Source organism: Dendrobates tinctorius, unplaced genomic scaffold, assembly GCF_039654945.1.
Source record: "Dendrobates tinctorius isolate UK_male_01 unplaced genomic scaffold, ASM3965494v1 ptg000090l, whole genome shotgun sequence".
NCBI classification, from domain to species: domain Eukaryota; kingdom Metazoa; phylum Chordata; class Amphibia; order Anura; family Dendrobatidae; genus Dendrobates; species Dendrobates tinctorius.
This window is the reverse complement of record NW_027361758.1, coordinates 4046251-4073315: the sequence shown is the minus strand read 5'-3', so window position 1 is coordinate 4073315 and position 27065 is coordinate 4046251. Positions and strand designations below refer to the sequence as shown.

The following is a 27065-nucleotide window of genomic DNA, read 5'->3' as shown; positions in this document are numbered from 1 at the left end:
TGCTTCTGCTGCTAGTAGGCTGACACTAAGTGAAAAAAAGAGGTTAGCTCCTCCTCCGCAGTATACACCCTCGCCCCTATTGTGGGCGGAAATCAGTTTTTTGCTTAGTGTCCTTGGAGGCACACGTGTCTGGGTCCAGACTTCTTTTTCTATGAAGATAAGACGGGCGACGGACCCTATTGAAAAGGGCCGATCTCCCCAAACCAACAACGGGCGAGCACGTGTTGAGTATCGTCTCCATGTATCCTTTCCCGCACCGTGGGACATATCTGGGCCGTTTTCCCCAGACGTCTTTTTTTTATTTTACTTTATTATTTTATTTTATTATTTTAGTTTTCCTATGAAGCTTAGACAGGGGCAACAGATCCTATTGAACAGGTCCGATTTCCCCAAACCATCAATCGGCGAGCACGTGTGAGTGTCCCTCCACGTATCCTCTTCCGCGACGTGGGACATGATGCCGGACTTAGCCCTGGCCACCCCTAGGTATTGAAACCATGGGCTTGTACAGAGACACAAGACTAGTCCGTGCGCCCCCCACTGCCCCACCAACGCTAGACGGCAGTGCTGCAAGGCGGTGGACGGTCCCTCTCCTCAGCCCTAGAATTTGATGGAGTTAGGGTGCCTGCACCGTCCTGGATGTTACCCCCCTACCCTCTACCTGGTCGGATCAAGGCGTCAGTATCCAGGGCACGGATGGAGGTACAGGCAACGGGGAGGGCTCTGCGGCATCCGAGGCAGGCAGCCAGGTGGAGCACTTCATGTGGTGCTTCCCACAGTCCCCCGTTTTACCCCCCATCTTGCCCCCCGGATGGCGGGACGGATGCTGTTTTCAGTACAGCCCCCGCCCGTCTGAGAGCGGCTGGTGGTATCCAGCCCGCGGCTTAGAGCTGGGTACTGTCCGGCGCCGTCCTCGGCCCCGCGGGCGGATTCTAAAAATCCAGCCCGCGGCTTCGGCTGGGGGTAGGCCGCGGCCGGAAGCCCGGCGTGACTTCACTTCCGCTGGTCCGCCCTCCAGAGGAGGAGACACAGCGGGCCGGGCACCAGAAAAATTGAGTCCCCGGCTTCACGTCGGGGTAGGCCGCGACCGGGCTCATAGGAGCCTTCACGGTTGGCCCGCCCCGCAGCATTTCGGCAGAGAGGCAGCGGGTGCGGGGGACACAGGAGCGGGTAAGTGCAGCCCCGTCCGCGAGGCACGCTACAGCTCAGCGGTGCCCCCCCCACTCAGGTCCCTGGCAGGGCAGTGTCCTGGCGGATATAATATGGCTGGAAGTGGGAAGATGCACACGTTTATTTACGCTGCATGCAGCTCCTGTAGGGCTTCGTTTCCGCAGGCATAGAGCAGCAAGTTGTGCGAAGCCTGCGACTCCGAACGTGCCCAGGAGCCCTCCCCCGCAACCGAGCCTAGTGATCAAATCCTCCGGAATGGGCCTAGCACTATCGCAGTGTATGGCATCGCTTACAAAGGCGATCGAGTCTCTTCGCGCCTCAGATAGGGGCAAGAATAGTGGCTCGCTTATCTGGGAAGGTTCTTCCACCTCACAGGAGCCTTCGGCCTGCAGGGGCCGCTCTCACTCCAGGCAGACCCGGAGGAAACAAATCCACGCAGTGTCGCCTAGTCCATCCGGTGCCTTGGCATCCGTAAGCTCTGCTTCTCGCTCCCCGTCACCAGTGGTTGATAGCGAGCAGACCTCAGATTGCGACTCAGACGAGCCCCTTCACCTGGACACTCCAGGGTCACGTGAAACAGTGGACTGCCTCATAAACTGTGTTCCAAATTATTATGCAAAAAGAGTTTAGGAGTGATAAGGTTAGAATTTTTTTGTTTGTCATTTAAACTCATTGATCGTGCTGTGTGTCAGGGCTCTTTATATCACTGAAAGCAATTGCAGATACCTGTGCAAATTAGTTTGGCAGGTGTGTCCAAATAAAGGCAAGACTACTTAAGAAGGCTGTTCCACATTATTAAACAGCCTACATTTTTTGCCAAAATGGGAAAGAAAAAGGATGTGTCGGCTGCTGACAAGCAACAAATTGTGGAGTATTTAGGTCAAGGCATGACTACAATCAACATTGCCAAGACACTTCATCGTGATCATCGCACAATCAAGAAGTATGTGTGCGTGCTGATAAGGAAAACTTGAGGACTCTTTCCAACAGTCAATTGCGTCAGGTCAAAAGAGCAGCTGCAAAAATGCCTTGTCATAGCAGCAGACAAGTTTTTGAAGCTGCTGGTGCCTCCAACGTCCCCTGAACAACAAGATGCAGGGTCCTTCAGAGATTTGCAGCTGTGCGTAAGCCATCCTGTCGACCACCTCTATCCACTGCACACAAGTAGAAACGGCTCCAGTGGGCCAAACGATACATGAAGACTGACTTCTAAACTGGGTTTGTTCACCGATGAGTGCCGTTAAATGCTCGATGGTCCAGATGGATGGAGTGGAGGATGGCTGGTTGATGGACACCCCATGAAAACACGGCTAAGGCGCCAACAAGGAGGAGGTGGAGTAATGTTTTGGGCTGGAATCATGGGGATAGAGATTGTCTGCCCCTTTAGGATCCCTGAAGGGGTAAAGATGAGATCCATAATCTATGTGGAGTTTCTAAAACAGCACTTCCTGCCATGGTTCAAGAGGAATAACCATGCTTTCCGCATCAAGATCATTTTCATGCATGATAATGCACCGTCTCATGCTGCAAATAACACATCTGCATCTCTGGCTGCTATGGGCATAAGAGGACAAACTTATGGTGTTGCCACCATCTTCCCCTGACCTCAACCCCATTGAGAACCTCTGGAGCATCATCAAAAGGAGTGTCTATGATGGCGGGAGGCAGTTCACATCTAAGCAACAACTCTGGGAGGGTATTCTGTCCACATGCAAAACAATTGAAGCACAAACCATCCAAAAACTGACAAATTCAATGGACGAGAGTTCAGAAGCTTCTTTCGAACAAGGGGTCCTATGTGCAAATGTAACATCACCTAGAATAAAGTTTTGACTTGAAAACTGTTTGATTTCATTCTGTAATAAGCTGATAATTTCACAATTGACCATTTTTTGTTCAAAATAAAAAGGTTGAAAACTCTGCTGTGCATAATAATTTGGAACATGCATTTTGAGTGTTTCTTATTTTTAAAAATATACTGTTTTCATAGGCAGTTTGTTCAAAAACATTGCAATTATACTAGAATATTAGATGACTGGAAAATAACAATGACTGCAATTCATATAAGTAATTTAGAGAAAACATGAGGAAATATTTTTTGCATAATAATTTGGAACACAGTGTAGAAGCCGTCAATCAGACCCTGGGGATTAAGGATTGATCCTGCAGCGGCTACGGGGTATAAGGTGGCATTTAAGCGAGGGAAGCGGCCGCACAGAATCTTTTCCTCTCACCCTTAGTTTGAGGACATAGTTCAGCGGCACGGAGAATGTCCAGACCGGCGTTTTCTTAGGTCAAAAGGCACTCGAAACGAGGTATCCGTTTGCTCCGGACCTCCGTAAAAAATGGATGGAATCCCTGATAGTGGATCCTCCGGTTTCACGCCTGGCCACTAAGACCCTGTTATCTGTCCCTACTGTTTCCTTGATTAAGAGAGCCTAGCTCGTGCAGTATATGAGGCGTCAAGGTCTGCACTCGCTCCCTCATTCGCAGCAACTTGGGTAGCTATGGTATCATGGTCGGGAAGCAAGGTCGCGCAGGAGCAGGATCTACCTGCAGAGATTTCGGAGGTCGCAGGTCAGATGACGAAGGCCGGAGACTGTGTAATGCGTCTTTGGATGCGGCCAATTGTTGGGCACTTGCTGCCGCTAATGCAATCTCTATCAGAAGAGCCCTGTGGTTGAGGACATGGCGAGACGATTCTACTTCCAAGAGGTCCTTGACTTCCCTGCCTTATCAGTGTGGCCGCCTATTTGGTGAAAAGTTGGATCATCTTATCTCAGACTCCACAGAAGGAAAGAGCGGGTGTCTCCCTCAACAAAGGGTTAAACCGCTTTTTCGTCACTCAATTCAGGCACGTTTTCAGGCCTTTCGCAACCCCGGGTGGACTACAGGGCCCAATTCCGCCACCTCAGGCGACCCTACGAGGATAGGGAGCGGCAGGTCTCATTTAGAGCCAACCCATTGGGGAGAATACGTGCTCAACAGGCCAAATCGAGAGGATCCAGATCCCAGAGATCATCGGCCAGATGGCTCGGGACCTTTACCAGACGACACCGGCAGGGGAGGCGGCCGCCTGCTCTGGTTTCACCACGTCTGGGTCAATGTCGCTCGCGACGCATGGGTAAAGGATTTGGTGTACTCAGGTTACAAAATAGAATTTGTTAGTGGCCCTCCAAGACGGTTTTTCCTTTCCCGACTTCCCAGGGTAGATGCCCAGGTAAGGGCTCTATTGGGAGCCATCAAATCGCTCCAGCACAACGGAGTAATGGTTCCAGTGCCGGAACACGAAATAGCTCAGGGTTTCTATTCCAACCTCTTTGCGGTTCCCAAGAAGGACGGGTCGGTCAGGCCTGGGTTGGACCTGAAGCTTCTGAACAGATTCGTCAAGATCAGACATTTTCGGATGGAGTCTCTCCGTTCAGCCATCTCGGCCATAGAACAGGGAGAATACTTGGCCTCAGTAGATATCCAGGATGCATATCTGCATATTTCCATTTTTTTTTCTCATCAGAGGTTCTTAGCGCTTCGCCATCATCGATCAGCATTTTCAGTTCATAGCGCTACTCTTCGGACTAGCCACGGCTCCCAGAGTGTTCACAAGGGTTATGGCAGTTGTTATGGCCATACTGCATTCTCGAGGCATGGTCGGCTTGCCTTATCTGGACGACCTCTTGGTCAAACGCCCTTCAATATGGGCATGCGAGGAAGATATCAGCATCATGCTGGAGACCCTTGCACGTTTAGGTTGGTTGGTCAATGCGAAGAAGTCATCCCTTGAGCCAGTTTAGGTTGGTTGGTCAATGCGAAGAAGTCATCCCTTGTGCCAGCTCAGAAGATTTCCTTCTTGGGAATGATCTTCGACACTGGCCGAGGGCTGGTGATTCTCCCTCAGGTAAACGTACTGGCTCTCCGGCAGGGAGTCCGGGCACTTCGCCAACCAATCCCTCATACCATCCGAGCTGGGATGAGGAGTCTAGGGAAAATGGTGGCAGCAATGGAAGCGATGCCTTTCGCCCAGTTCCATCTTCGCCCCCTGCAGCACGCCCTCCTGTCGGCTTGGAACAAAAACCCTTTCACGCCCGATCGGCAGTTTTGTCTGTCCTTTCAGGTCAGGCAGTCTATCGGATGGTGGATAACCAGTTCCTCTCTGGCCCAGGGGAAACCCTTTCCCCCAGACCGTTGGCGGGTGGGGACAGCCGACGCCAGTCTCCTCGGCTGGGTAGCAGTGTGTCACCACCACACAACCCAGGGCCGGTGGTCACACCAGGAGGCACGCCTCCCGATCAATTTATTGGAGATGCAAGCAGTTCAGCTGGCACTCCAGAAGTTTTGGCACCCTCTAGCAGACCACCCTGTCCGAATTAAATCGGACAGCGCCACGGTAGTGGCTTACATGAATCACCAAGAAGGCACCTGCAGCAGAGCAACCATGCGCGAGGTAGAGCTCGATCTTCAGTGGGCCGAAGCAAACCACTCAGTGTTTTCGGCAGTTCGCATCCTGGGCGGGGAAAACTGGGCAGCAGGCTTTCTCAGCAGGGAGGGTCTTGCGTCCGGAGAGTGGTCCCTACATCCCCAAGTCTTCCAGCAGATTTGTTAGCGGTGGGGAATGCCGGATGTGAACCTGATGGCTTCCAGAGTGAACGCCAAGGTTCCCACATATGGTGCTCGGACCAAGGATCCGAAGGCAATCGCCGTAGATGTGTTGGTTCTGCCATGGAACCAGTTTCGCCTCCCGTATCTCTTTCCCCCGCTGCCACTACTTCCAAGAGTCGTCAAGAGGATCAAGACGGAAGGTGTTCCAGCAATCCCGCTGGCCCCAGTTTGGCCCCGTCGAGCACGGTGCGCAGATCTAATGCTGCTACTCACCGACGTGCCTTGGCATCTACGAGAGCGCACAGATCTACTTTCTCAAGGGCTGATTTGCCACCCGATCCCAGGAGCCCTGGGTTCGACGGCATGGCCGTTGAATCTTGGATTCTAACCCAGGCAGGATTCGGGACCAAGGGGGTCGCTACAATGATTAGCGCCCGAAAGCCCGCTTCAGCACGAATTTACCACCACACCTGGGAGGTGTTCTTCGCTTGGTGTCAAGGCCGTGGTTGTTCTCCATGGAGATTCTCGATCCCCAACATCTTGGCTTTTCCCCACTCGGGTCTAGACTCAGGCTTGGCCCGAGTTCCCTCAGGAGACAAATATCGGCTTTATCCATTCTGTTCCGGCGCAGAATTGTTACCGATTGGCAGGTGAAGACTTTCATCCAGGGAGTCTCCCACTTGGTACCTCCCTATAGGGTACTAAGTGTTCTGCAGGAAGCTCCATTTGAGCCACTTCAGGTAGTTTCTTTGAGGTACCTTTCCTGGAAGGTGGTGTACCTGGTGGCCATCACTTCTATCAGGCGGGTCTCGGAGCTGGCTGCCCTATCTTGCCGAGCTCCATTCCTCACTTTCCATAAGGATAAGGTGGTGCTCAGACCATCCCCTCCTTTTCTCCCAAAGGTCGTGTCCTCATTTCATTTTAATGAGGATATGGTCTTGCCTTCTTTTTGTCCAGCACTGGTGCACCGGGTGGAAAAGGCTCTTCACACGTTAGACCTGGTAAGGGCCCTATGGAGATACGTGTCGAGGACGGCATCCTTTCGTCAGACAGACACTCTGTTCGTGCTCCCCGAAGGGCGCAGGAAGGGACTCGCTGACTCAAAATCGACCAGAGCCAGATGGATTCATTTGACTATTCAGGAGTCCTACCGCATTAGAGGCACGCCAATTCCAGCAGGGATCAGAGCGCACTCTACTTGGGCAGTGGGCGCCTCTTGGGCGCTTCGGCATCAGGCTTCGACAGAACAGGTTTGCAAAGCAGCAACCTGGTCCAGCCTGCACACATTTGCTAGACATTGTAATAGTCATACTCAGGCCTCGGCGGATGCAAGCCTGGGTAGAAGGATTCTCCAAGCAGCGGTGGCGCACCTTTAAACAAGAGGTACATGTAGCTTGGACCGGTGAGTCAATCTCCCACCCAGGGACTGCTTTAGGACGTCCCACAGTCTGTGTCCCCCAATGAGGCGGAGGAGAAACATGGATTTTTGTGAGTACTCACCGTAAAATCCTTTCCTCCAAGACGCTCATTGGGGGACACTGCACCCACCCTAGTAGCCAGTTGGCTCTTGTTTTGTTTAAAGTTTATATGCATTTACTAATTTGATATAAGGGTGGTGTTTTTGGACATGTTGTACCTGTATTAAGGCTAATTTTTTTGTCCTCCTACTGCTTTGGCACCAAACTGATTTCCGCCCATAATAGGGGCGAGGGTGTATACTGCGGAGGAGGAGCTATCCTCTTTTTTTCACTTAGTGTCAGCCTCCTAGCGGCAGAAGCATACACCCACAGTCTGTGTCCCCCAATGAACGTCTCGGAGAAAAGGATTTTACGGTGAGTACTCACAAAAATCCATGTTTTTAGGGGACAATTTTACCATACTTGGAATCTTTTTATGGTGTCATTCAGAACCTCGTCCGGTAGACCATTCACCTTTATTTAAAACAACATTATCCCTAATAATGAACCCGCAAAGGGACATTTAAAAGGATCTCCTGACTGGAATTAAATTACCAACTCAGGACTAATGGAAATCTACCTAGTGACCAATACAAACATTGTGGTTTTAATTAGCACACAATTTATATTAAGTTGACAAAAGTTATATTTTAATATCACAGAATCTTTAGTTAGGAAATAAGGCCTGTTTCACATTTCAGTTATTTGACGTCAGTCGAAATCCACCAGGTTGTGAAAAAACGGATCTGTCAGCGTTGTGACACAAACGGACGCCACCGGATCCGTTTTTGGACGGATCCCCTTTAGCAGGTAGTGACCGAAATTTAAAGGAAAATGAGTCAGAGAGAGAGAGATTTTTTTTCTTTGCACGACTGTTCCGGAACGCTACTCAGGGGTTAAAAGCCCTGCTACAGCGAATCTGCCGGGCATGCGCAATATAAATTAGCGGACCGTTGCTCGGAAAAAACGTTGCAGAGTCGTCTCATCAGCCCGGGAGACGCTAACATTTTGACGGATCCGTCAAAAAACGGGTGGGACGGACAACCGTCAGTGAAGATCCGCCGCTAATGTAAGTCTATGGGGGGAAAAAAACGGATCCGCCCCTTTTTTTGACAGATACGTTTTTTTCAAAAATTGGCGGATTTTGACTGACGTCAAAAAACGGAAGTGTGAAACAGGGCTAAGTTCCAAATACCCTACGTTGATTCTTTCTAAGCAAGTGGTGACGTATTCAAAACTACAACTCGTTCTATAAAAACCATGCCCAATTATTTCTGTGTACAGAAAAATTGCAGTTATGGCTCATGGAAGAGGGGGAGGAAAGGGCAAAAATGGGAAATCTCCCCATAAGGAAGGGGTTAAGTTTTTTTAAAAAAATATGTATTAATTTATTCTGTTCTAGCTATATCATATATTTAATTTTATACAATTTTTCTTCAGTATGTGATGGAAATGGAAGGCAAAATGGATCAGTTGCGTGCTATGGTAGAAGCTGCCGACCGAGAAAAAGTTGAACTTTTAAACCAACTAGAGGAAGAAAAGAGGTATGATTTACATGTTAGTTTACTGTCTAGCTGCTGACATTTTAAATACTTTGGGCTCGATTCATGAATATTGGCGTTGTTCACACCAGTCCTCATATGATGTGATAAAGATAGATGCTCCCAATTCATGAAGGGGTATGCACCTCCCTACAAATTCTACTCTAGTCACTTCTGGAGCAAGTATTGAATCGTATCAGACGTCCCCAATTGTCAAGAATTTGACAGGCATCAGTCACTATGTCCGTGCCCCATCTTCACCCATATTGCCAGAGCTGGGCAAAAATGGTGTGAGAGTGGCAAAATTCACAAAATCTTACTGCACCCCAACTTGGCCTCAATATTTTGTGACTTTTCAAAGATATTTTTTTTCCAAATACTGGCCTAAATGCTTTGATGAATTTGGCCCCTTTTTGTTTTTTTTTTTTTTTTTTTTTTTTATTACCCATATTTATTTGTGTGCCTGCTCTTCTGCATCTATTGTCTGTGTACCCCTTACTGAACATCAGGAAAAGGTTAATCAGGGTTCATCTTAATCTATAAAAATGTTATGTAAAAGGCATGGGCTACATGGCGACAAGTGTTGTGGGACATTGAGTTTGTGGTGTCTCATTGCAATATTGCATCGAATGATTTCCTTTGGTGACACATTGCGACTTGCAACCAACTTCTAACACAGCAAAATTGCAGCTGTAAAGTGGTTGTGTGACAGCAAGTCTCAGACAAGTTGCCCAAATATTTTTGGTCTCTTGACTGCTGTGTAACCCTAGCCTAAATCTAGAGATGTCAGGGCTTGGCTTAGTAACTAGTAACTCTTTATACATACAGGTGCATCTCAAAAAATTAGAATATCATCAAAAAGTTAATTTATTTCAGCTCTTCAATACAAAAAGTGAAGCTCATATATTATATAGAGTCATTACAAACAGAGTGATCCGTTTCAAGTGATTATTTCTGTTAATGTTGATGATTATGGCTTACAGCCAATAAAAATCCAAAAGTCATTATCTCAATAAATTAGAATACTTTATAACACAAACTTGAAAAATGATTTCTCTGTTGCTTCATTTGGGGACACAGGAACCATGGGGTGTATGCTGCTGCCACTAGGAGGCTGACACTATGCACAAAAAAAGTTAGCTCCTCCTCTGCAGTGTACACCTCACCAACTGGCACTAGGATAACCAGTTTAGCTTAGTGTCAGTAGGAGGTGGACATGGGTGTTTCATTAGACCCATATCTACCTCAGTGTGCGTCGTTTCTTTCAGGTACCCGGAGGGATACAGTGTGAATAGTCACAACTGTACTTCCACGAAGTGACCTGAGTACGGCGTGTACTGCCACCCCGTATCCTCATACGTCTAGTCTGCAGAACCCCAACCCCTAACACAGAAGTGTGTTCAGGTGAGCCGATCATCGGTCCTGTCTCCGTCCCCAACCCACTCGCCCACCGGAGCCTGTCGGTTTGAGGAGACGCAGACGTCCCACAACGCAGGAGTTCGGTCGTCCGATTTTTCATGGATGTGGGAGGTACTTTTCCCTTTTCCTCCAGGTGCTGGCGAAGAGAAAAGAAGATAAGACCAAGAAAAAGAAAATTCCTTTATTTTAACAGAGTATTAGGGTCTTTTCCCCTTTAATTGTGGCATACTTTGCGTTTTTTTTGTTGTTTTTTTTTTAGGGTCCACCGCTCCATTCCCCATGCTCCGGTTGGTCACCAGCTGTTATCTAGGTCCCGGCTTCCCCCGGACCTAGTTGCAGCGTTGGGTTTTAGGGGTATTTCTACTTTATTTCCCAGGTTTTTGGGGCCCTAGACATCCTTTGGTGGCGTTTTTGGGCCCTCCGCGCCGCTCCCCCATGCTCCGGTGGCCACCGACTGTAAATCTAGGTCCTGGCTTCACTCGGGCCTAGCTACAGTGCTTGTCTCCGCGCCCTTCTTCCTGCTCCTCGGGTGGGCTTTTCTCCCACCCATCGCTCCCTCTCTTCCTCTTCCTGCACCTGGCAGGTGGCTCCGCCCACTACTCCTAGCCTCACCAGTTTGCCTGCCATCGCATCTATCTAGCTCCCCCCCGACCGGGTGGTTAGCCCCGCCCCTCTTCCAGACTCATAGAGCGGGACCTCTCACAGCGCGTGCTGTTACAAGCTGGTTCCCTGCATCCTCCGTGCGGTCGCTATTTTCCTGGTGGTCCAGGACGGCGACTTCTTCTGGCAGGACCTGCTTCTCCGCCACTTATCTTCACACAGCAGCCTCTACAGCCTGGGAGCAGACTTCAGGCCGTTCAACCATGAAGGTCCTAGGGAGGATGGTGGCAGCGTCGGAAGCGATTTCCTTTAGCCAAATTTCATTCAAGACAACTTCAGCAGGCCATCCTCTCACAGTGGGACAGATCTGTTCTCTCACTGGATCGTCCGTTTTCAGCTTTCCTCCAGAGTCAAACGGACCCTCAATTGGTGGTTGAAATCCCCCCCCATTTTCCAGGGTCGGTCCTTCCTGCCCATCCACTGGCAGGTGGTGAGGACGAATGCCAGACTTCTCGGCTGGGGTGCGGTATTTCGCCATCTGACTGTAAAGGGACATTGGTTGGCGCAGGAATCTTCTCTGCCGATCAACATCCTCGAGATAAGGGCCATCCTTCTGTCCCTCCTTCACTGGGAAAGGCTTCTCAGGGGTCTGCCAATCTGGGTTCCGGCAATATCCGCAGTCCATATTTCCGGCGTGGACAACTGGGCCGCCAATTTTGCAGGAGAGTGGTCCCTACATCAGGAGGTCTTCCATCAGATTTGTCTTCAATGGGGGACTCCAGCCGGGACACCATGAGGTACACATCGGAACAGGAAGATTCATTGGTTCGTCTCCAGGTCCTACGATCCTCTTGCGGTGGGTGCCGATGCTCTGGCCATTCCTTGGTCGCAGTTCGTGCTTCCATATCTGTTTCCTCCCCTTCCTCTTCTTCCCAAGCTGTTGAAGAAGATCAATGCAGAGGGAGTACCAGTCATTCTGATCGCACCGGATTGGCCAAGAAGGTATTGGTTCGTGGAGAATGTCAGTCTTCTCGCGGACGCTCCCTGGAGGCTCCCAGACGGATCTTCTTTCTCAAGGTCCGATCTACCACCAGAATTCTCGGTCGCTCAATTTGACGGCGTGGCTGTTGAAACCGCGTTTCTGAGAGCGTTCGGTTTTTCAGATAGTGTGATTCACACCATGATCCAGGCTAGAAAGTCGTCGTCTTCCAGGGTCTACTATCGAACCTGGAGGGCTTATTTCAGCTGGTGCAAGTCCAATAACATCCCGCCTATTTTCTTTTCCCTCCCTTCTATTTTGCCGTTTCTCTAGGTGGGCCTGGACGTTTGTCTTGCTCTTAGTTCTCTAAAGGGTCAAGTGTCAGCACTTTCCATTCTATTCCAGAAGACTTTATCCTCCCGACCTCTGGTCAGAACCTTTCTTCAAGGGGTAGCGCATGTGGCTCCTCCGTACAGGACTCCCGTGGATCCCTGGGACGTCAACCTAGTTCTGGAGACCCTGAAAAGTTTTCCCTTTGAGCCTCTCAGAGAGGTTTCCCTGTCATTTCTATCCTGGAAGGTGGCCTTTCTCGTGACCATCGCCTCCATCAGGCATGTTTCGGAGTTGGCGGACCTTTCTTGTCGCCCCCCCCCCCTTGGTTCTTCACCAGGATAAGGTGGTCTTGCGACCTCCGCCTTCCTTCCAAAGGTGGTGTCTGTTTTCCTCCTAAATGAGGACATTGTTCTCCCTTCCTTTTGTCCCTCTTCCCTTCCTTTTGTCCCTCTTCCCTTCCTTTTGTCCCTCTTCCCTTCCTTTTGTCCCTCTTCCCTTCCTTTTGTCCCTCTTCCCTTCCTTTTGTCCCTCTCCGTTCATTGAACAAGCTAGACCTGGTCAGGGTGGTCTATCTGGCAAGGACTACTCCCTTTAGGAAGATTGACCCCTTTTTCGTCATTCCAGGTGGTGCGCGAAGAGGCCTGTAGGCCTCCAAGGCAATAATTGCTCGCTTGGTCAGAACTGCAATTTTGGAGGCTTACCGGGTCAAGAACAGAGTGCCTCCCCCTGGGATTAAGGCTCACTTGACTCGGGCTGTGGGCTCCTCCTGGGCGGTACACCATAGGGCTTCCGCCCTACAGCTTTGCAAAGTGACAACCTGGTCTTCCATCCACATGGTCGCCAAATTTTATAGGGTCCATACCTACGCTTCGGCGGATGCCAGCCACGGCAGAAGGATCTTGCAGGCGGCAGTGGTGAGTTCTCCGACCTGAACGAAGTTTCTGCTATTTCCCTCCTCAGGGTCTGCTTTGGGACAGCCCATGGTTCCTGTGTCCCCCAATGAAGCGATAGAGAAAACAGGATTTCTGGTTGTTTACTGTAAAATCTGTTTCTCGAAGCCTTCATTGGGAGACACAGCACCCTCCCATGTTTATCAGCTCCTTGTTTCTGTGCTTCTACTGTTACAGTTTGAATTCTGTTTGTTTTTCTTTCTATCTCGTTGCTTCTCCTACTGCTTTCTTACTGATTATCCTAGTGCCAGTCAGTGGGGTGTACACTGCAGAGGAGGAGCTAACTTTTTTTGGGGTATAGTGTCAGCTTCCTAGTGGCAGCAGCATACACCCATGGTTCCTGTGTTCCCCCCTCGCCCCCTCCCCCAATGAAGGCTTCGAGAAATAAGCCGGATTACTTACCGGTAATGCTCTTTTAATGAGTCCACGACAGCACCCACTGGAGGTATCGGATCCGCCCCATTTGGAACAGGAAACCCTACAGGAAAGATAAAAGGGGGCGGTCCGCCTTTCCTCCTCAGTTTTGTATTTCAGAGTACCAGGAGGACCGCCAAGGATTAGGCAATGTCTTTGTATATCTAACTTTACTTATTCATCTTTAGCAGATACACTTTATTATCGATATCTTTAGCAGGGAGGGAAGTGAGCGGGTGCTGTCGTGGACTCATTAAAAGAGCATTACCGGTAAGTAATCCGGCTTTTTACCCTTCGCCACGACAGCACCCACTGGAGAGATTCCAGAGACCATCACCTGGGTGGGACCACCGTGCTAAGGATAGTCCTGCCAAAGCTTAGGTCAGCAGTTGATGAAAGGTCAAGTCTATAGTGATTATAGAAGGTAGAAGGGGATGACCAAATTGCCGCCTTACATATGGTTTCAATTGGAACGTCTCCCCTCTCGGCCCAGGAGGTCGCCATTGCTCTAGTGGAATGCGCTCTGATGCCTTCTGGAGGATTTTCATTTTTTGCGGAGTAGGCTAACCGAATGGCTTCCCTGATCCATCGGGAAATGGTGCTCTTCGTGACTCCGTACCCTTTTTTATGGCCCTGAAAAGAAACGAACAGAGCCCTACACTGCCTCCAGCTCCTAGACCTCTCAATATACTTTAGGACAGTTCTTCTGACATCTAAAGTGTGGAATTTCTGCTCCTCTGGAGTGGAGGGATCCTCAAAGAAGGTTGGGAGGAGTATCTCTTGAGATCTATGGTATTTTGTTGATACCTTAGGCAGGTATGAGGGGTCTGGCTTTAATAATAACCTATCTTGGTATACCCGAAAAAAGGGTGGATCTATGGACAGGGCCTGGATATCACCTACTCTTCTAGCAGATGTCAGTGCTACCAAGAGGGCCGTCTTGAACGATAAGTATTTGAGGGATATCGTGTCTATCGGTTCAAAGTGTTCCCCCGTCAGGGCGTCTAAGACCAGATTTAAGTCCCATGTGGGGATTGTAGGTATGTGGACTGGTGTTATGCGTTCGCAGGCTGCAATAAATCGTGATATCCACTTATTTCCTGCTATATTATGGCCGTACAGTGCCCCTAATGCAGACACCTGTACTTTCAGTGTGTTTACTGCCAGACCCAAGTCCTTTCCTCTCTGTAGAAATTCTAAAATAGGAACTATCGGGACTTCTGCTGTATGGGGTGCTATATGAAACTGTAGGAACTTCTTCCATATTCTAGTATAAATCTGGGTCGTGGACTGCTTCCTGCTCTGCAGGAGAGTAGCAATCAGTGTTTCAGAAAACCCTCTTGATCTTAGTAGCTGCCTTTCAAATTCCACGCCGTCAAGTGTAAGCTGTCCACTTGGGGGTGGAAGAAAGGGCCTTGGGAGAGGAGAGTAGGTTGGGAATCGAAGGGAGGACCCAAGGATCTGTCACTGACATAATTCGTAGCCATGACAACCACGGTCTCTTGTGCCAGAATGGTGCTATCAAGATTACTCTCGCCTTGTCCGCTCTGATCTTCCGAATCACCTGTGGCAGGAGAATCAACGGAGGGAAGGCGTATGCCAGTTTGAACTTCCATGAGGCTTGGAGGGCATCCAGTATGTCTGGGTGATCTGACGGAGACAGGGAAGCAAATGTTTTTATCTGTCTGTTCTCCCTCGTGGCAAAGAGATCCACCTGAGGTTGTCCCCATAAGGCTACTATGTCCTTGAAGATCCGGCGGCTGAGGCCCCACTCCCCTTGCCGAAGCGTGTGTCGGCTTAAAAAGTCCGCCTCTTGGTTGTTCTCTCCTCTGATATGAAGTGCCGAGAGGGACAACAAATAGCTTTCGGCTAAGTTTAAGATTCTTGCCGCAGAAGACATCAGAGTCTCTGATCGTGTACCTCCCTGTCTGTTTATGTAGGCCACTGTAGTGGTGTTGTCCGACAAGATCCTGACATGTTTCTGTTGGAGCTGTGGAAGAAAATGGTGTAGAGCATAGTATACCGCTGTCAGCTCTTTTAAATTAGACGAGTATTCCCCTTCCTCTCTATTCCACCTTCCTTGACAAAAGCTATTCCCCATATGGGCTCCCCAGCCATGGGGGCTAGCATCGGTGGTTAGGATACAAGATGGTACTATGACCCATGGGACTCCGGTGGATAGATGGTCATCCTCTAGCCACCACTCTAGAGAAGCCAAGACCTCCTGAGTTAAGGTTATCTTGCTCTCGAGGTGACCACCATGTCGCCTGTCCTCTTGGAGGATCTGGTGTTGAAGTGTGCGGACATGATAATGGGCCCACTGGACTGCTGGGGCACAGGAATTTAGCGACCCCAATAGCGACATCGCTTCTCTTAGAGACATGCGTGGTCTATCTATGGCTGCCTCTACTTTTCCTTTTGTGAGTGCAATCTTTACCTGAGGAAGTAGACATCTCTGGGTTGTGGATTCTAACTGGAAACCTAAAAACATCTGGAGGGATTGTGGAACGAGTCTGGACTTCTGTATATTGATGATCCAGCCTAGATCCTGCAAAGATGAGATTGCGTCAGCCACACGTTTGGTACATTGGGTGACCGAGTTCCCGATTATTAGGAAGTCGTCTAGGTAAGGTACAATTAGAGTGTCTTTTTGGCGAAGATAGGCCATCACCTCTGCCATCACCTTGGTGAAGATTCTTGGCGCTGTAGAGAGACCGAAAGGCATGGCTGTATACTGAAAATGATGGATCCTGCCTTCGAACACCACTGCGACCCTTAGGTATTTTTGGTATCTATCATGGATAGGAATATGATAGTAAGCATCCTTCAAGTCAGTCCCCGCCATTACACAGTTTGGAAAGAGAAGCTTTATGGTGGATCTGATTGATTCCATCTTAAACTTATAATTTTTTATAAACGTATTAAGCTTCCTTAAATTAATAATTGTTCTAAACGTGCCATCTGGTTTAGAAATTAAAAATAAAAGAGTAGAAACCTCTACTTTCCTGTCTCTCTGGGACCTCCACTAAAACCCCCTTGGATAATAGGCTCCGAATTTCTTCTTCGAGGGCCTTTTGTTGAACTATGGAGTTAAGGCGGGTTATGAAAAAGAAATCATAAGGGGTTTGAAGGAATTCTATCTTCATTCCCTCTTTAATTATACCTAAGATCCATGGGCTCGAAGTTATTTGTTCCCATTTTGAATAAAAAAATGTTAATCTACCCCCTACTGGTGGGTCTGATTTTTTTAATTTTTAGTTTCCCTCCGGAATGCTGAACCCTTGAACATGCTACCCTTTTGCTTTTCTTCCTTCGTGGGCCATCTATTTGACCTATCCGTTTGTCTCCTTCTTCCAAACGGTCGTCTTTTAAAGGTTTTCCTATAGAAAGGAATAGAAGAGTCAGGGAACGCCTTCTTCCTCTCCTTTGCTTTGGCGAATATGTCGTCTAGGGCTTTCCCGAAGAGAAACTCACCCTCGCACGGGGTTGCACAAATCTTAGATTTTGATTGCGCGTCCCCCTTCCAGCTCTTCATCCACAATGCCCGCCTGGCGTTGTTCACAAGAGCTGCCGATCTTGCTGCCAACCGCAGAGTATCCGCCGAAGCATCGGCCATAAAGGCTGCTGCCCCTCTGATCAATGGAATAGCGGCCCGTAGCTTTTCTCTTGACGCCTTCTGCTCGATCTGTTGATCCAATTGGTCCAACCATACAAGCATAGATCTGGCGGTGCATGTGCTGGCTACTGCTGGTTTAAATATACCCGTAGTAGATTCCCAAGACCTTTTTAATGCTGACTCTGCCTTACGATCTAGCGGGTCTGCCAATAAGCCTGCGTCCTCTACCGGAATGGTTGATTGTTTAGAGGTAGAGGCTACGACGGCATCAACCTTTGGCACCTTGGTCCATTTTAATAGCTCGTCATCGCTAAATGGATATTTTCTTTTAGAGGCTGATGGGAGAAAACTTCTCTGATCGTGTTTTTCCCACTCTCTTTTTATTAGGGCCTTAACTGCCGGTATCACTGGGAACGCTCTCCTTTTCTTCTCTGCCAACCCCGCAAACATTATGTCTTGTGCTGTTTGGGCACCCCTTGGTTCCCCTCACCCCATAGTGCTCCTCACAGATTTGACCAGGTTATCCACACTATCCAGGGGAAAACATGACCGTCCCTCCAAGTCTGATGACGATGACGAGGATGTGAGTGAGGAATCGGAGATTAACCCCTGTTCTTCCTCTGACTCTGAGCTAAGGGTCATCTGTTTCTTGCTCCTAGTCTCTGAGGGAGTACTGGCGCAGTTGATAGCCTGTATTTCCTCGCTGATTATGGCCCGGATGTCTTTTGACGACATTGCGGACCCCTGCCTAGTCTCTCTGGTGCACTGCTTGCAGAGCTTTTTGGTGTAGGAGTCAGGGAGAGGTTCAGAACATAATGCGCATTCTTTATGCGTAGATTTTTATTTTTTCTTTGTCTAGAAAGGGAGACCGAGAGGAGGGGGGGGGGGTAGGATGTCAGCTTAATAGGCAGAGTATATACTTTGCACACTCACCCAGTGAAGCCTTATTACCGGATCGGATGGCTGAGATCCCGTCCTAGGTCTTGACTCTCCCGTCTCGCTCCTGCGACTGGTGTCTGTCCTAGTGTTGCGGTCCCTGGTGGAGCTGCCCCCCGCAGAGTCACCTGCTGGAGCGTGCGCTTCCGTTGGGGACGACATGGCTCACCACCGCTCAGCTGCGGAGCTGTTTAAATAGATTGCGCGCTCTTTTTTTTTTTTTTTTTTCTCTTGTGTCCGCCCCCGGAAGTCGCTCCTCCTCCCCGGGATCACCGCGCATGCGCCGTCGCGCTCTCAGCCATCCTGCCCCGGAAGTTCAACCATTACTTCCGGGGGTCAGGAGCCTCTGCGCCGGCCGGCTACCGCGCCCCCGCTGGTACATGCGGCCCGCGCTTTTTATGTCACCGCCACCGCTGCTCCCTTCTTCGCGCCACTGGCGCACTTACCGCTGGCAGCGGCGGAGCCCTGGTGCCACCCGGCGCGCTCCTGGGTGAGACCGGGCGGCCCATCCCGGACCCGGTCATCACCCTCCATACACCAGACGAGGGGGGAGCCGTCTAACGGAGTCTCCCCCGACGCTGCCTCCGGACCGCAGCCCCTGCCGTTCACATGGAGACTGCACAGGCGGCGTGCATGGCCCAGGTATGTTTCCTGAAGGATCGTGGCTCCGATTGGAACAGGAAACCAAAACTGAGGAGGAAAGGCGGACCGCCCCATTTTATCTTTCCTGTAGGGTTTCCTGTTCCAAATGGGGCGGATCCGATACCTCCAGTGGGTGCTGTCGTGGCGAAGGGTAAAACAGATTTTACGGTGAGCAACCAAGAATCCTGTTTTTAAAATCTGAAATGTTGACCTAATGAAATTTATGTTCAGTAAATGCACTCAATACTTGGTCGGGGCTCCTTTTGCATCATTTACTGCAGCGTGGCATGGAGGCAGTCAATGTGGCACTGCTGAGGTGTTATGGAATCCTAAGTTGCTTTGATAGCAGACTTCAGCTCGTCTGCATTGTTTGGTCTGGTGTCTCTCATCTTCCTCTTGACAGTACCCCATAGATTCTCTATGGGGTTAAGGTCAGACAAGTTTGCTTGCCAATCAAGCAGTGATACTGTTGTTTTTAAACAAGGAATTGGAATTTTTGGCAGTGTGGACAGGTGCCAAGTCCTGCTGGAGAATGAAATTTCCATCTCCAAAAAGCTTGTTGGCAGAGGGAAGCATGAAGTGCTCTAAAACTTCCTGGTAGATGTCTACCCTGACTTTGGTCTTCATAAAACACAGTGGACCTACACCAGCAGATGAGATGGCTCCCGAAACCATAATTGACTGTGGATACCTTGGAAATCAAGGTTCCAGAGTCTGGAGGAAGAGTGGAAAGGCACACAATCCAAGCTTCTTGAGATCTATTGTGAAGTTTCCACAATCAGCGTTGGTTTGGGGAACCATTTCATCTGCTGGTATAGGTACACTGTGTTTTATCAAGAGCAAAGTCAGCGCAACTTTCTACCAGGAAATTTTAGAGCACTTCATGCTTCCCTCTGCTGACAAGCTTTTTGGAGATGGAAATATCATTCTCCAGCAGGACTTAGCACCTGTCCACACTGCCAAAAGTACTAATACCTGGTTTAAAACAACAGTATATCTGTGCTTGATTGGCCAGCAAACCTCACCTGACCTTAACCTCATGCATCTGTATGTCTATCTTTGTTCCTCTGTTAAACAGTCATAGCAAAGCTTTTATTTTTCTAAGAAATTGATGAATGGTACTGCAGGCAAAAAGACAGGATTTCTGTTAAGACTGTTTTCATGAATGATTCAAAGGTTAGCACCTAACTTAGTGAATGGGCTATTTGGTGTAAAACAATGTGTGAACATTTTGGACTTTAGTTTGGGAAGAAAGCAGCTGTAGAGGTAAAACATGTTTAATTGCTCCTGGAAGGCTTGATGAAACCCTAAGACACTGGCCATTTAATGATATTCTACAGTATAAGTTCACATGCACACGTTGAGTATTTGGTGAGGTTTTTTTTATGTCTGTATTTGTAAGCCAAAACCAGGAGTGGGTAAAAAATGTCGAAATGGTGACGTGTTTATTACACTTTTCCTTTGATTATTCCACCTTAGGTTTTGGCTTACAAATACTTTTGTAAAATACTGAATATGTGAACGTGACTAACATCCACAAATTACGTACCCGTATATACTCGAGTATAAGCCGAGGCCCCTAATTTTGCCACAAAAAAACTGGGAAAACTTATTGACTCGAGTATAAGCCTAGGGTGGAAAATGTAGCAGCTACTGGTAAATTTCAGAAATAAAAATAGATACCAATAAAAGTAAAATTAATTGAGACATCAGTAGGTTATATGTTTTTGAATATCCATATTGCCTCAGGAGCCCCATATAATGCTCCATACAGTTCATGATGGGCCCCATAAGATGCTCCATAAAAAATATGCCCTATATAATGCTCCATAAAGTTCATGATGGGCCCCATAAGATGCTCCATACAAAAAGCACCCCATATAATGCTGCACAAAGATAAATAATGGCCCCATTAGATGCTCCATATAATAATATGCCCCATTTGCTGCTCCATAAAAGGTTATGGCCCCATAAGATGCTCTATAAAGGTTATGGCCCCATAAGATGCTCTATAAAGGTTATGGCCACATAAGATGCTCCATAGATATACAGTGGGGAAAAAAAGTATTTAGTCAGTCAGCAATAGTGCAAGTTCCACCACTTAAAAAGATGAGAGGTGTCTGTAATTTACATCATAGGTAGACCTCAACTATGGGAGACAAACTGAGGAAAAAAAAATCCAGAAAATCACATTGTCTGGTTTTTTTTTTTCATTTTATTTGCATATTATGGTGGAAAATAAGTATTTGGTCAGAAACAAAATTTCATCTCAATACTTTGTGATATATCCTTTGTTGGCAATGACAGAGGTCAAACGTTTTCTGTAAGTCTTCACAAGGTTGCCACACACTGTTGTTGGTATGTTGGCCCATTCCTCCATGCAGATCTCCTCTAGAGCAGTGATGTTTTTGGCTTTTCGCTTGGCAACACGGACTTTCAACTCCCTCCAAAGGTTTTCTATAGGGTTGAGATCTGGAGACTGGCTAGGCCACTCCAGGACCTTGAAATGCTTCTTACGAAGCCGCTCCTTCGTTGCCCTGGCGGTGTGCTTTGGATCATTGTCATGTTGAAAGACCCAGCCACGTTTCATCTTCAATGCCCTTGCTGATGGAAGGAGGTTTGCACTCAAAATCTCACGATACATGGCCCCATTCATTCTTTCATGTACCCGGATCAGTTGTCCTGGCCCCTTTGCAGAGAAACAGCCCCAAAGCATGATGTTTCCACCACCATGCTTTACAGTAGGTATGGTGTTTGATGGATGCAACTCAGTATTCTTTTTCCTCCAAACATGACAAGTTGTGTTTCTACCAAACAGTTCCAGTTTGGTTTCATCAGACCATAGGACATTCTCCCAAAACTCCTCTGGATCATCCAAATGCTCTCTAGCAAACTTCAGACGGGCCCGGACATGTACAGGCTTAAGCAGTGGGACATGTCTGGCACTGCAGGATCTGAGTCCATGGTGGCGTAGTGTGTTACTTATGGTAGGCCTTGTTACATTGGTCCCAGCTCTCTGCAGTTCATTCACTAGGTCCCCCCGCGTGGTTCTGGGATTTTTGCTCACCGTTCTTGTGATCATTCTGACCCCACGGGGTGGGATTTTGCGTGGAGCACCAGATCGAGGGAGATTATCAGTGGTCTTGTATGTCTTCCATTTTCTAATTATTGCTCCCACAGTTGATTTCTTCACTCCAAGCTGGTTGGCTATTGCAGATTCAGTCTTCCCAGCCTGGTGCAGGGCTACAATTTTGTTTCTGGTGTCCTTTGACAGCTCTTTGGTCTTCACCATAGTGGAGTTTGGAGTCAGACTGTTTGAGGGTGTGCACAGGTGTCTTTTTATACTGATAACAAGTTTAAACAGGTGCCATTACTACAGGTAATGAGTGGAGGAAAGAGGAGACTCTTAAAGAAGAAGTTACAGGTCTGTGAGAGACAGAAATCTTGATTGCTTGTTTCTGACCAAATACTTATTTTCCACCATAATATGCAAATAAAATGAAAAAAAAAACAGACAATGTGATTTTCAGGATTTTTTTTCTCAGTTTGTCTCCCATAGTTGAGGTCTACCTATGATGTAAATTACAGACGCCTCTCATCTTTTTAAGTGGTGGAACTTGCACTATTGCTGACTGACTAAATACTTTTTTTCCCCACTGTATATGCTGCTGATGCTGCTGCGATTAAAAAAAAAAAAAAAAAAAAAGACATGCTTACCTGTTGGCTCTGGGGGTCAGGTGCTGGTCGCGCCGCTGGCTCAGGGCCCCGGCACCTGCGATATTCACCTGTCCCCGTTCCACCGCCACGCACCGCTCTGTCTTTCGGGTCTCTGCAGTGACTGTTAAGGCAGAGGGTGCACACTAACCAAGTCATCGCACCCTCTGACCTGAACGTCACAGCCAGAGGACAGAGTGGTGGAACGGGGACAGGTGAATATCGCATATGCTTCCCCCGTCATACTCACCCCCTCCTGGCACGCCTCTGCAGTCTCTGCTTCTCCGGTGCCGGTGCTTCTTCCAGTGTTCAGCGGTCACGTGGTACAGCTCGTTAAAGCAATGAATATGCGCATATTCATTACTTTAATGAGCGGTAACACGGGAAGAGCTGCGGCGCCGGAGACTATCTGAGAAGCAGGGGCTGCAGAGACCGTGCCAGGAGGGGGTGAGTATAATCTGACAGCCACGCTCCTCCTCCCCCGCCGACCCCCTGGTCTATGAGTATAAACCGAGAGGGGCACTTTCAGCCTTAAAAAATGGGCTGAAAATCTCGGCTTATACTAGAGTATATACGGTAACTTATTGTAAAATTGATTAAATTACATAAGGTTTTATTCTCCATTCTTGTCAAAAGCTAAGTTCAGTATTCTTATGCTTTTCTCTTATCATAATTATCTAATTGTTAAAGTCCCATAAATGTATTTTAATTTTTCAGAAAAGTAGAAGATCTACAATTTCGTGTTGAAGAAGAATCCATTACCAAGGGAGATTTGGAGGTAAAAAAAAAAAAAAAAAAAAAAGAATACTTTTAGGATTTTATATAGAAGCAATGACTTCTTTAAATGTATCTAGCGTACAATTTAGAAGCAGGGTGACATAAATACAGGGCCCGTGAAAGTAGGTTGTGATGGAGCAAACTATAATAATAATGTGGTTTTCTACATTAGAGCGGTCCAAAACCTTCCAAAAATATAAACTCAATAGTTCCATCATCTTTAGGGGTTGGTAACGCCTCTTGCTTGCTGTTGCTTTTTCACAATCTGAAATCAAACTCAATAAAATTTTTGATGCTTGCAAAACTGGAGGCGAAGTAAAAGTGGTTAATTTCAAATAAGACCCAATTAGATTTTCTGGCTTTCAAGTCATCTCCAGTTTTCTAAGCATGAATACAGCATTGAATTTGAAAATATGAATATTTTCTTTTCCTTTTTGCTTTCTTTGAGAAATGCTAATTTAGTTAACCAAAGTCAGATGAAATGTAGCCTTACTCTTATCAAATGCTAAATTAGCCAGTTTTTATTATAAAACTGTTTGTTAATTGCTTGTATTTATCAATTCCATGAATTTACATTTCAACATTTAAGTTCACATTTTTATTTTATTTTTTTACATGTTGAAATCTCATGTATCATGTTTTCCCCTTTGTTTAATTGTCTTCACAATTTAGTTAAATGGAAAGGACTAGGAATAAATTGTGAAAATATTACGTCAAACATTTCGGTCAGAGCAAGTAAACTGAGGAAGACTATTTTACATATATAACCATACACACTAATAATTGCTTTTTAAAACTCAAGCTTTAATTCACTGGTGCATGCTGCTTTTTTTTAAAGTAAAAAGTCTTGGTAATATACTAAAATATACTTAAAAATAATTCTAGCACAGTGTATTTGTCAGGTAAATATATGCTGGTAGAATGTGCCCATAATCTATATATTAAAAATTGACCTACTATAATGTGTTCTGAATCCAATTAGCACTGAAAATATCTTGAAAAATGTGAACACACACTGCAGTAGTAAAACACGGGGCACCTGAAATTACATTTTAAGCCAGCACATTCACTATTTTTAGATATGAGAGAGAGCCTCAACGTTGAAAATAAAATGTTCACACATTTTCTAATGATTTCTTTTTACGTTTTGGATTATCAATATAATTCAAATTAATTGAAATATGTTAACACTAAAAATAGTAATAAATTTGGTTTAAGACTAAATAAACAGATCTTTCTTCTGAGGCTTTGTCTACAAACACGACCAACTCTATTTAATGGGAACCTGTCAGCTTAATTTTTCATTGTCAAAGATACTGCTGTATTGGTCAATAAATCTTGAAAATGAATCCGGTTTTTGTTTTAAGAGAAAAAAAACAAAAAAACTAACTATAAATAATAAAAAATTACGTGTGTGTAATATATAATATTGTTTCATAGTTTCTAGAGGGAATCTGTCAGCAGGTTTTTGCTACCTTATCTGAATCTGAGAGCAGGGTAATGTAGGCAAAGAGAAGCTGAATCCATCCCTGTACCACTTAGATTACTGGATGCAGCCATTCTGACTCAATCAGAGCTTTTAGATTTGGAATGAAGCAGAGCTAAGAAAGCTGCACCACCCACCCCAGGCTGTCCATGTAAATAGTCCATAGACAGTGAGCTGCTTATCACGGTGAGGGGCGTTGTCGGACTTGTCGGCAATGTTAATCTCTTTAGTGATAAATCCTTCACAGTTTGTAAACAACAGTACACACTTTGACAAACGACACATCCCTGATTTCTATGTTTCAGCTTCTATCTATTGCTGTTATCAGAATACATAGCAAAAACCTGCTGACAGATTCACTGTAAGGTTGAAAGTAGACACCAGTTCATATATAGATCAACCTATAATATGGGCAGCTTGATGGCTCAGTGGTTGGCACTGTAGACTAAAGTCTGGGGTTTAAATTCCATCAAGGACAACATCTGCAAGGAGTTCATGTCCTCCCTGTGTTTGTAAGGGTTTACTTCTGGTGGATAGGAATATGGAAAATTAAGCTGACAGATCCCCTTTAATTTTCATTAAAATATTACTAGCCAGTGTGTTAGATTTATCCCTCTTGGAATAAAACATAAAATATATTTAATTGTGTATTGAAACCATTTTATTAAATCGTAGATACTGTTACAAAGTCCACTATATATAAATCTTTTAAGAGTACTTCTCATAATGTTTTTTTATACATTACAAACATTCTATTGGATGCCAAAGCCATCCAGCAGAAAGCTGTCCCACTGCATCAACCAAAATCGCTTAACCAAGCACTTAATCACCTAAGACAGAAAGATCTTTTCAGTGACTATTTCCCATTTATAACAGATCCACGATACTAGTCAGCCATTTCCCTGCATGTGTCTACAGCAAAAGCTTTACCAGAGAGAATGCAAAATTCTTAAAGGTGTTGTTCCGTAAGCAGCATGTATACCTCATATCTGCAAGATTGGTGATAGATGTATAATGCTTGTGGTTTACCTGCTGAGAGCCCCACCAATCACAAGATTGGGCGTCCTAAATTTCCCTATGTGTATTGAGCATTAGTGAGCGTTTGTGACTACTTACGATGATTGTGAGGTTATAGACAGTCAGTGGAACAATGGACGCACAAGCTCGCTAAAGCTTCGTTCACACCCTACGCTTCAGGATCAGTTATGGTTTCAGCAGCTGGACCACCAATAATCATACATTTCTCTGCCATCCTGTGGGATAGGTTAGTGCTTATTGTTTATGGAAAACCCCCATTAAGATATATTGCAGTTTCCTGGGCGAAGCCCTCTTCAAATCCAGTCTCGATCTTCCGCCCCACTGAGCACTTGGCGTGGTAAGACACTCCTACAGAGATAAAAGCTCACAGTGCAGTTGTAATGGCAGATGTGCTGCTCAGGATGCAGGAGCATCTCATCGTGCCATATGGTCGGATGGGAGATAAATACGAACTCTTAGAACAAAACAAATAATAAAAAAAAACTAAATTAATACAGTAAATCTGTCTTTATGAAATATTTCCCTTTTCTGAAAAATTTTGAAAAAAAAAAGAAAAAGCACACTAATCTCTGAAGAATTTCCATAAAGGTTTTAACCATTACGCAGAATTGCTAACTTTCTAAATTACATCAATGCTTTTATGTTCTGGAAAACCGTAATTCTATTTGCTGCATGCACCTATCTTACATTTCTACTTATTGCCTTTCTTTTTTTTGTCTTTCATAATCAATCTCTTCCCACTTTCGTGTCATTCACCATCACTCAAGCCTCATCTTGTCATCCCCTCCTCTCCTGTTATTTTTCCCACTGCATCATCTTTGCTTTTCAATGGTCCGATGGTGCCGGAGCACGGCCTGCATGTGGCTCCTTCCTCTCGTGCTGGCATGTGATGGTGGCACTGTTGTGTTCTCTTCCTCTCCCTTTTTACTAACAGACGCAGACCAAACTGGAGCATGCCCGCATTAAGGAGCTTGAACAGAGCCTGCTCTTTGAAAAGACCAAAGCTGACAAACTGCAAAGAGAGTTAGAAGATACTAGGGTAATGGTTTTCAATATTTCATGGAAACTCTCCCAGTACACTACATTTTATTGGATATGTCCACCTGCAGTGAAATTGAGTGAGAAGACACCATTTTAGCTTTTGGTCTTTACATAATGCAAGGGAACCTGTATTGTTTTCTCAGGAATCTGCATAGTAAAAGATAGTAAACTATAGATTCATTACTACAAAAAATGTATTCCATTTTACCAAGAAAATAGATAATTTAACTTTCATGTGTCATACCTATAATCTCTCATTATGTCCTATTAACAGTATGTTGTAGTTCATCATTAAAATAAAAAAAAATCTAATTAATCTCTAGTTAAAGGGAACCTCTCAGCAGGATTGTGCACAG

General features: G+C 46.5%; 1 protein-coding gene across 9 annotated transcripts in view; it reads left to right on the top strand.

The window, feature by feature from the left end:
* The window catches only part of CLIP1 (CAP-Gly domain containing linker protein 1), a 231158-nt gene that overhangs the window by 82856 nt on the left and 121237 nt on the right, over positions 1–27065 (top strand). For 6 of the 9 annotated variants that reach the window (XM_073586025.1, XM_073586018.1, XM_073586021.1 and 3 more), the window contains exons 7-9: positions 8664–8767; positions 23085–23145; positions 26603–26707. In XM_073586025.1, the coding sequence (XP_073442126.1) occupies positions 8664–8767; positions 23085–23145; positions 26603–26707 (270 nt within the window). The remainder of the gene's footprint in view (positions 1–8663; positions 8768–23084; positions 23146–26602; positions 26708–27065) is intronic. The other 3 variants (XM_073586024.1, XM_073586022.1, XM_073586020.1) reach the window with 1 other exon arrangement.